Raw genomic sequence first — 10,962 nt, forward strand, 5'->3', positions numbered from 1 at the left:
AACAGCAATTAGGGGTGTATGAAAATATTGGTCTCTCATATCGTGACATTTAGTTTTGCAATACTCTATCAATTTTCAAATTAATACAGATTTGTGTCAGACTGTGGTTCATTATTAGTTGTGTTTAAGCCCCGCCCACTACAGATAACAGTGTTTTACTCAGTGGTTGTATTCCACTCTTCTAATTGGATAAATAGTAAATCTTCCTCTTACTCAGATTTTATAAATATGATGTGTTTTCATACTATGGCAGTTTTTTTTAAATAAATAATCTAAATAATGTAAATACATCACCTTGCTTACAGTATCGTAAAATAGCAGGATATATTTAAACAAATACCCAGCATCATGATGTATATCATACCGGCAATTCTTGCCAATACACAGCGCTACCAGTGGTACAAGTACCACAGTTTGAGATCCAGTGGTCTAGAACATCAGATATTGGTTCTACTAGGTGCCAAAATGCCACTGAAATCAGATTATTTCAATCAATATTCTTTTTTTTTCACCTGTCGTTTTGAATGGTTTTAATGTTATGGCTAATCAGTAAATTTAGATTCAACATTTAAAAATGTGGACAAAAGTTTAGGTTCATGCAAGTTATTATTTTAATATTTTTAAATGTTAGGTTTTAAGTGTACGTTTGTTAGCTTCTTACATTTACTTCAGAATGCAGGAATAAATAGATAGATCTTGGGTTTATACTGTCTGCAATCAAATAAAAAGTCAAATAAAATATAAGAATCGTTTATTTTTATTGGTAGCACTTATAACCATTATCCATACTTACCCAACTTTTGTTTCTTATTTGTAAATAGGCAAAATGCGAATAAGCCAATATTTTCTATTTAAGCTACTTTAGCAAAATATGAGCATAATTTAACTTTTTTTTTAAATATTAAACTTTATTATCAGTCTGCACATTTAACCTAAAATGTATGTATTTAACTAAGATCTTTCTTCCTTATTAAGGTGAACTTCCAGCCTGCAGTGGAGCAGATCCGGAGGAGGATTTATGTCAGCACTGATGACGGACAACAGGAGGGATTATCATAACTGAAGATGATATTAACGAGGAAGAGCGGTGCAGTGTGAAGAGATATCGAGAGGAACAGCCAGGACTCAGATAAACAAACTGAACAAACAACTTTGAACAAAGACACCATGTGTCTCCCAGATTCAGAATCAAATTCACGTCTATATCAGAGAAAATAACCCACTGTTATAAATCCATGTTTACTCAGATTCACAACGTTTAATCATCAGCTCAACAAAGTAATCAACATACTGTAAACATAAACACTGTTTATTCATCACTCTGAACTGTATTTCTAACTTATTTAACAAAGCATGACGTAATCTGTTATCCACACACATTTTATGACATATCTAGCATAACATTATGACCGCCCCCTCGTTTCTACCCTGATTATTCCTTTTTTTTCATGTAGTTTTTAAACACAGTTTACTCACTGTTCTCCACTCTATAAGACACTCCTACAGTATTGCAGTATATCACAATATATTGAATCATAATTGGTCATAATGTTTTGCTTGATCTGTGTATACAATGTATATAAATTAATTCACGGTCAGCTAAATCAATAATATGAATAATTTGAGTTCAGAGTCACATTAATAAACACAAAACATAAGAAAATACAGAAGTATATTAGAATTACTGAGATACACTCTAAGCATACAGGGCTCTACATAGTACTGAAAGAGTGAAACATTTTTTTGGTTCTATAAAAAAAAAAAACATAAAGTGCCATTTAACCAGAGAAATAACCTAAAGCTTGACAGAACCCTTGTAAAACAACAGAAAAAACGACATTGGTCTAGTATGAGAAAAACCCTTTTAAAATTAATTGTTCTTGATTATCATTGCATTTAGTAAAGAACCCTTACGCAACTTTATATAGTGATTAGAACAAGAACTGTGTTCTATATTCATGTCTATTTTTATGTTTTATGTTTTTTGTTCTATAAACTTGGAACAACATATTTTCCAAATTCCAAATAAAAATATTGTCATTTAGAGCATTTACTTGCAGAAAATGAGAATGACTGAAATAACAAAAAATGCAGAGCTTTCAGACCTCAAATAATGCAAAGAAAACAAGTTCATATTCATAAAGTTTTTAAGAGTTCAGAAATCAATATTTGGTTGAACAACCCTGGTATTTAATCATAGTTTTCATGCATCTTGGCATGTTCTCCTCCACCAGTCTTACACACTGCTATTGGATAACTTGATGCTACTCCTGATGCAAAAATTCAAGCAGTTCAGCTTGGTTTGATGGCTTGTGATTATCCATCTTCCTCTTGATAATATTTCAGAGGTTTTTAATTTGCAAAAAAACAAAGAAACTCATCATTTTTAAATAGTCTCTTATTTTTATCCCCAGTGCTGTATGTTGACATTTTCTAGAAATGGTTTCTATACTGACAGTTTCTAGAAATGTATTCTATTATAACATTTTCTAAAAAATGTATTCTATATTGACATTTTCTAGAAATGTGTTCTAGAACTGTAGAACTGTTACATGTTGACATTTTCTAGAACAGTATTCTATATTGACATTTTTTAGAAATGTGTTTTATATTGACATTTTCTAAAAATATGTTCTAGAACTGTAGAACTCTTCTATATTGACATTTTCTAGAACAGTATTCTATACTGACATTTTTTATATTCACATTTCTAGAACGGTGAAAATGTGCTCTAGCACTGTAGAACCATTTTCTTTGCTGTTTTCTAGAACTGTTCCTAGATCTATTGTATTCAGTGGCAACGTTCTGTTTTGATGTTTTATGCATCTCTTCTTTAGCAATATTTCACTGCTTGCTGTTCAGGGTGTTTAGCTTAGCCACCTGGTTCCTTAACGAGTTCCGGATGCGTAGGATCCGCTCCTCCCGTTCTAGAATAACAAAGTCGAGGCGGGAATTTTCTGGAGGCAACATAAAGCTGGGTAGAACACCATTAGCTTGGTTCTCCTGGAGACTGGGTTCTGGAGGAAGAGTCTGAGCAGAACCCTCAGCTGTACCTGTGAGCTGAGGTCCGTCTGAAGACTGGAAGTTCTGATGTTCCTCCAGCGCTGTTTGTTCTTCATAAATCACGGTCCCAGCAGAACCGGTCCAGCCTTCAGCAAGGGACGTGATGTTGGTTATAATAGGAAAAACAGTTCTGTGGGATTCAGCAGGGAAACTGTGATCATCTGGCAGACGTTCTTCAGCAGTGACACCATCAACAACGTCAGCACCACCTCTGTTCTCCAGAGCTCCTCCTGCTTCTACGCCGTTCTGGAGTTCACCGCTAATGCTAATGTTAATGCTAATACTTGTGCAAGCAGCTTTTAACTTCTGAGCATGTGAATAATCCACAGATCTTTGACCACCAGCAGCCTGTTGCTTTGGATCTGGCGCTTTCTCAGCAATCTCCATCGGCTCATCATCATTATTGAAAACTTCTACTTTACCTTCTCTACCACACTCCTCTCTTACTGGACACCCAGCTTGTCTTCTCATTGGTTCCTCCTCACTTTCAGCATCATCAGCACCATATTCTACCTGGCCATGACCTTGTTCATTCATCCTCCCCTGAATGCCCTCTCTAATCTGTGCATTTTCACATGTTGGAGTATTTTCATTTGCTTCTTCTGTGGTTTTGTGGGACGCTCCATATTTGTGATCCTCCTGAAATAGAAAGAAACAGAAAGATCATGATCATCAACCATAAACTGTGTGCTCATGTTACATTTATTAATTACACAAAGCAATGCCCTTAAATAAAATAAAAAAGCAAGATTTTTTAAGTTTGAAAAAGAAATTAATTCAAAGTTACAAATAGCTTATTTATTATAGTTATAAAATGCATGACCTTAATATTTTTACAACTTTCCTTTATGTACAAACATTAAGCAGGTTTTTCGGATGTGGAAGCAAGTTTAAGTCATGTGACCGCACCTGGCCATCCGCTGTCGTTTTCTTCCTCACTGTGAGAAATATCTGACCGCGGAAAAGCACCATGGCATTCCGCCTGTAGCTGGACACTCTGCTGCACACTGCTGGGGCATCTGGATCGTCGGCCTGAGGTAAGCGTCCACCTGGGGACAGAAACCTGTGGAGGATTCTTGAGGCCATGGGGTTGGAGCTGACGACCGGCAGCCGGAACTGACCCCGGGTCAGAAAGCGGCATGTCTGTGCTGTTCGGCAGGTGGACATTCCTTTTTCTCGCAGCTCCACAGGACAGATCCATGTGGTCGTCTGAGACGGGTCACGCGATGACCTCTTTGATTTAGTCAGTAAATGTCGCTTGTCTATCTTCCTGGCGATGGATGAGGGAAGGCATTGCAAGGGGACAGTTCTGACACAGGCGTCCTTAGGGATGTAAACTTCGGTGTTCTTATCTGAAGACATGTTGAGTCCATCTAAAAAAAAATAATATCAATATAATATCATATAGGGGTGTGCCATATCGTATCGTACGAGATAATATCGCCAAACTTTTTCAATATCTTGTACGATATTTTACCCTGAAATATCACATCAGTGCCATATCACATCAGGGTACTATTTTTTTGCTGTTTTTAGCAAAAGAAACATTCACACTGTTCTCTTTTTCCATTTTATATCTACTAGAGACAGATTATATCTGTCCAGTATCATTTATTGTAATTTAATCCTGGATATATGGAAATATGTAGAGCGCATTATTAGTACCATGACATACTGGATCATTGACTTCTGTTACAAATTAATGTTCCTGATATCATATGCTACAAGAAAATTTAATATTAATTTTGTTGCAGTAGTGTATTCTTGAAATAATTTTTTTAATTCAGTATTTCATGATATCACCAGGAGCTTTGTTATCGCAAAAATACTATGAAATATAGTGATATTATTTTAGGGCCATATCGCCCACCCCTAATATCATATCATATTAACCACTTGTGAGGACAAGTGGACAACTTAGCGGCACTCTACCAAACACCAACCTATTGCCTACAAATGCTTTAGCAACTGCTGCAATATCATAAAAAACTAAGGCTATGTTCACATTACCAGGCTAATGTGACTCAAATCTGATTGTTTGTTCAATGGGGATCAGATCAGATTTTTTCATGGCTGTGTGAATGTGCCAAATCCGATATTTTAAAATTGGACACGTATCCATTTCAGGGACATGCGACATGAATGTGAACAGTCAAATCTGAATTCATGCATATTTTTGCTTTTATGCATGTGCTATGTGCTTCTCTCTTGTACCCACACATCTCTTGGTGCAGCTGTGAATCTATACTCACTTACTTTTGTGAATGTAAACCCAGGGGCCAGTTGTTCAAAGGTAATCTGATCGGATTTTGGTTATCGGATTGGATCAAATCTGGAAAACGGGTTGTTCAAAAGGGAAAGAAGCATTCTGAAATCGGATCAGATCACGTAATCCAATCCTAGTTTGTAAATGGATCAAACCTTCAGTTTCTGTTGTTCAAAACTTTTCAGTAGGATTTGGATAACTTTGATCCAAAAAAACAGGATTACCCTGATCCCAACAAGGGGTAGGATTTCAAGGGGGATTTCAGGAAGTAAATGTGGTAAAACTTTAAAATCAAAGTTTTAAATAAAAAAAAATACATTTGTACAATTTAGTGTATATACATTTACTTCTATTTTGCACTTGACCTGTTTAACCGTTACAGTAATAAAGTAGACATTGGCTACCAATTAAGCCTTTTACTATAGTAACGTAAAAATACAAACAATCTTGACCCCATTAAATAAACCCCCCCAAAAGATTTCAATAACAAACAAAAATAATATATTCATTTTTTCATCTACGTCACTGTCATTCATCACTGTATATTAATGTCAAAGAAACATTTATCAGATATGAAGCTGTCAAAAATAATTTCGAACAATTGCAAAGAACACCAGAGTTTGTTCTGGTTCTTCAACAGGCTCAGGTGCATCATGAACATCACAGAGAGGGACATTGCGTCTGGTAGCAACATTGGGCAGGACAATACATGCAAGTGTTATGTTGCATGCTCCCTGTGGTTCGACTCGCAAATAGTTAAGGCATGCAAAGCGTCTCTGCAGAATGCTCAATTGCTCGTATTGTTTTGCAATAAGCAGTATCTTGTTACTGCAAGAAAAGGAGTCATCAACCCCTGTTGGTTCTTCTATCTGTTTTTTACATAGCTGGTAATCCGGATTAGGTAATCCTGAAAACTGTGTTTCTGGATCAGGTTGATCCAATCCAATATTGCTTTGAAAAACTGGCTTAAAAGTAAGACAGATCACCTGATCCTGGATAGCAAAAAATGTGATTACCAAATCTGGATAATTTTGATCCGGATTACATTTTTTGAACAACTGGCCCCTCAAGATAGCCAAATCGGATTTGAGCAATGTGGCTTGTTGTGAACATAGCCTAAATCAACTACCTGGGATACCACAGCAACCATCTAAAAATGCATTAGCAAGATACCACAGTAATCACTGCCAAAACAAGAGCCTTGTGAATGAATACATGGAATACCACAGCACTCAACTAGGAAACCACTGCAACTGTCTAGCAACTCAACAACTTCCTACAACACCACATCAACCACTTATCAACTACACCTGAGATTCTTTAGCAGCCATCTGCAAAAGCAGAAACCACGAACATGAAATCAAATCCTTATGCTGCACAATCACTCTGCATTTTTAGTTTTTAAGTCTGTATTTGTGTTATTTTAACGTTCAGAACAACATTAAGGACGTGTACATATTTCTGTGATTTGCCTAATATTAACTTGGCATCGCCTGTTAAGCAAATAAAGCAAGAGCTTGACTTTTAGACGTTGTGAAGCCAGGCCTATTACTTTTACACATCTTAATAGCTTAGACATGTATAGAAATGTAGGTTACATAATAAAAAGTTTGTCACAGCCACATCAAGAAATCTCATAGAAGAGGTGAGATTATAATACATGCTTAAAAAAGACTAGCTAATCAATAAATCATAAATAGCTATAACTTTTCTAACTGAACTCACACTGGATTTGGCAGTGTTTAATTGCTAGTTTTCAATAGATAAACCAATCAATATTAGAACTTTCTGTTCCACCTTAATGCTGCAGCAGAAACAGGCTGTTATCTGTTGCACAACTTAAGGTGGAACTCACAGTTTGAATCCAAATTTAAATGCGGGAAGTTTTTTATGTTTCAATAAAAACTGACAAAAATCACAGCATACCTGTTTGTCTCTGCACTGAAACGATGTGAAAACTCAGCTCTGATTATTTCAGTTTCTATTTCCAGAAACTAAAACTCGCTGAGTTTAGGACTTTTGTTTTGGCGGGATCAGCCGAGCCTCGTTACTCTCTGTCCATTGTGTCAAACTAAAAGTCCTGTTTCGTTAAATAGCGTAAAATGCGTATTTTTAACGTTTAAATATGTGAAGAATAATATATATATATATGTATTTATCAATTATGTTTTTTTATAAATATTTTATATTTATATATATTTTATATTATATTTATATTTTATAATACTGTTATATATTTTATTTTATTTGTATTTTATGCTACATACAATTAACCTATATATTAAATAACATCATTAAATAACATCATTCTTATATTTTATGAGAACTGTTGTCCATCAGAATAGACCATAATCCAGCCAATGAACTAGTTTATAAAACAATGAAACTGTATCTTGGCTCCGCCCACTGCACTGGAAAAACAGTAAAAAAGAGCCATTGAGTTACAGCAACAGCTATTTTTTATTAGTTTAATGTGATTTAATACACTTTTCAATCTTTTTTGTATTGTGTAGGGATGGTCTTTAAAATAAAAAAGTTCAATATGAGATATAAAATATTACACACAGGCTTCCAATGCAATGAAAAAAAAAACTATTAAATGTTTTACTTATTTGAATTTATTTGCTACAGATAAAGATATTATAGTAGAATATTAGTGTCTTCTTTTCTGTGCATTACAGACAGAAAACAGCATTTTAAAAAAAATCCATCATTGGAGATAATTCAGTTCTGAAAGGGTTAATGCAGTTAACAACATGGATTTAACAACAGGTGCACTAGAGGAGCCGCAATATATAAAAAACAGAAATTGTAACACTGGTCTTTGCTTTCAGCCTCTCATCTGCCAACTGGCAGTGAAATAGAAAGCTACATAATCTGCAGGTAATCCAGTTGTACATTATAAAAAACGAAGAAAAAACAAACAGAAAGTGAAAATAATCAGCTACGCTACTGTAACTTCTACTTTGTGTTCTGAGTAAATCTCTCTCTCTGTTTCTTTTAAATCAGCACACTAGAAAAAAAAAATCAGCCATGCGTGATAAAGCAGACATTTTCAACATGTCGTTATATGTCATAATTATAAAATATGCAAAGTATTGTAATAATTCTCATAAAATATTGCATTATAACAAAATATATTCTCATAATTTCGACATAAGATCATGCTAAGAGTTTTATCAGACAAGTTTTATCAGACTTGGCAGCAAAACGCTTCTGTAATATAATCTCCACTGTATTTGCTTTGGTAAAAGTTTGGGACATGTGGAATGTAAATTGTGGTCATATATAAGGTAAAAAGTCTAAAGTGATTAATTTGTGATGGCTATTCTTAAATCTGTGTCAACAGAGTTTTAATGAGCAGTGTGTATTGCTGGTAACATCTACTGTATATTTATCATAATCATAAAAATCTGCCTTTTTAACTCAAAGCTCAGACTGTGATTAATGGGAATTTCCAATTAACCAATAAAAAAAAACACAATTAAGTATACTAAAAACAAACTAATTTAATAAGGTTACTATATAATATTCCCCAAGTCAGAATATTGTACAGTGGTGGTGAAAGGAGATAATAATACGTCTGAAGCTCGAAGCCCCATCCCATCATAAAGGTACCATACCAAATGGTTATGAATACGCTGAGTTCTGTGAAAATTCCGTCTTATAAATACTGTTTTTAAAATCTCATATCATTAAAATGGTGGAGGGATACATGCAGCATGCAGGGTGTTGTATGGCAAAAAAATAGTTCCCAAAGAAAACTTTTTCTCAGATGTTCCACATTTTTCTATCATCATTTAATATAAACACAGAAGACTGGTGTGGGATCAATGGTGTGTTTGGATAAAAATCCTATCAGGTTTACAGTATTGTTACATTATATTATCAGAGTTGTACAGGTGAGTGAAAAAAAAAATAAAACCTTTACTTTCATTTAGTCATTCAGAGGTGGTCTTGTTTGTGTGCTTTGGGTCATTGTCCTGCTGCAGAACCCAAGTAGCCTACGACTGAACTTCGGATACAGATACAGCAGAATTCCTGGTTTTATCAATTACAGCAAGTTGTCCAGACCCCACCAGACCATCACACTACCACCACCATGTTTTACATTCAGTATGATGTTCTTTTTCTGAAATTATGTGTTAGTTTTACACCAGACATAACAGGAAATACACCTTTCAAAAAGTTCCACTTTTGTCACATCAGTCCAAAGATTATTGACCCAAAGTTCTGGGAATCATCAAGCTGTTTTTTGGTAAATGTGAGACGGGCCGCTGTGTTCTTTTTGGTCAGCAGTGTTTTTTTTGCATTGGAACTCTCCCATGGAGACCATTTTCACCCAGTCTCTTTCTAATTTATCTAATTGATCAATAATCATTAATACTGGCGTTAACTGAGGCAGGTGAGACCTGTATTTCATTAGATGTTGCTCTGGGTTCTTTCATAATCTTCTGGATGAGTTGGCCATCATTATTGAAAAGGTGCTTTTTATATTTACTCAGGTTATTTTGTCTGATATTAAAGTTTGTTTGATAATCTGAAAAATGTAAGTATGACAAAAATGCAAAAACAATATATATATATATGTATATTACACCACTATTAGTGAGGAAGCTGATGTGAGAACAGATAACATAACAGGCTATTGGTGCCTTTCTGATCAGATGGTTGGTTCCTGATTCTTGTACAGGTTTTAGTTTCAGTTTGTGTCCTGTATACACAGTCTACAGTAAACACAGTTAAACAGTGACTGAAGACGGATTGATAAAGGTGGTTTCAGCACAGGTGTGAATGAGGACACGCCCACTTCCTGAAAACAGTTGTATAAAAAGGATGGGAGGTGGCTGTAGGTGAAGATTCTTTGGATGATTATTTCATACGCAGGTATGTTCTCTGATCTATTGTTAGCTATTGTTTGTGTGTACTCTGTATTATTATTCACCATCCTGATGTTGGTGTGGAGGGTAAAAAAGGGTCTCAACCATTAAGCTGTCATTTTAAGAGGGAATAACTTGTTGTTGTTGTTGGTGGTTGTTTCTGTCTCTCTTCTTGTCTACAAAGTTGCCAAATTAGGCTATAGTTTGACCTTATTACTCAACCCATGCTACAATATAATATATAGTACTGTGTAAAGATTTTGGGCATCTAAACACATTATTTAAAAAACATTTATCTCAGCAATAAGAAAGCTTTTGCCTGTTAAAAACAACACATTATTAAAACAGGTGTAGGTAAGCATAAATGCAGTAAAACGAAAGAAGAAGATCTTCTGTCGACTATTCTGTAGAACAAATCTCAGTTCCTCAGATTTCTTCTGGACACCCTCAGCCAGCAGCACAGTAAAAATGTGTTCAAATCCATCAGAAGATCACCTAATTTACCATCCTTTAACCCTCCTATTATCTTTGGGGTCAAATTAACCACATTCAATGTTTAAAGCCTCTGAAAAAATGGTTGACATAGTTTTTTTTTTTTTTATTCATATTTATCGCCTTCTCTTAATCTGGTGAAGAAAATAAGTAAAAAAATAAGATGTTTCAAATATATTATATAATATATTAGCTTGAATATCTGTTTTATTAGGTTGTTTATTGGTATAAAAAAATAAGAAATCTTTTAATATTTTACAC

The 10,962-nt window shown here is 34.7% G+C and overlaps 1 protein-coding gene across 1 annotated transcript; it reads right to left on the reverse strand.

The window, feature by feature from the left end:
* Window positions 1-1,238: 1,238 nt before the first annotated feature.
* On the reverse strand, window positions 1,239-7,371 carry si:dkeyp-110g5.4 (uncharacterized protein LOC561637 homolog). The gene is made up of 3 exons (XM_007236959.4): window positions 7,256-7,371; window positions 3,973-4,436; window positions 1,239-3,702 (listed from the first exon to the last, which is right to left on the reverse strand). The coding sequence occupies exons 2-3, from the start codon at window positions 4,423-4,425 to the stop codon at window positions 2,845-2,847; spliced, it is 1,311 nt and encodes a 436-aa protein (XP_007237021.3). The 5' UTR covers window positions 4,426-4,436; window positions 7,256-7,371; the 3' UTR covers window positions 1,239-2,844.
* Between the last annotated feature and the right edge of the window lie 3,591 nt (window positions 7,372-10,962).

The sequence above is a fragment of the Astyanax mexicanus genome, chromosome 12 (assembly GCF_023375975.1).
Source record: "Astyanax mexicanus isolate ESR-SI-001 chromosome 12, AstMex3_surface, whole genome shotgun sequence".
Classification (NCBI taxonomy): Eukaryota; Metazoa; Chordata; class Actinopteri; order Characiformes; family Acestrorhamphidae; genus Astyanax; species Astyanax mexicanus.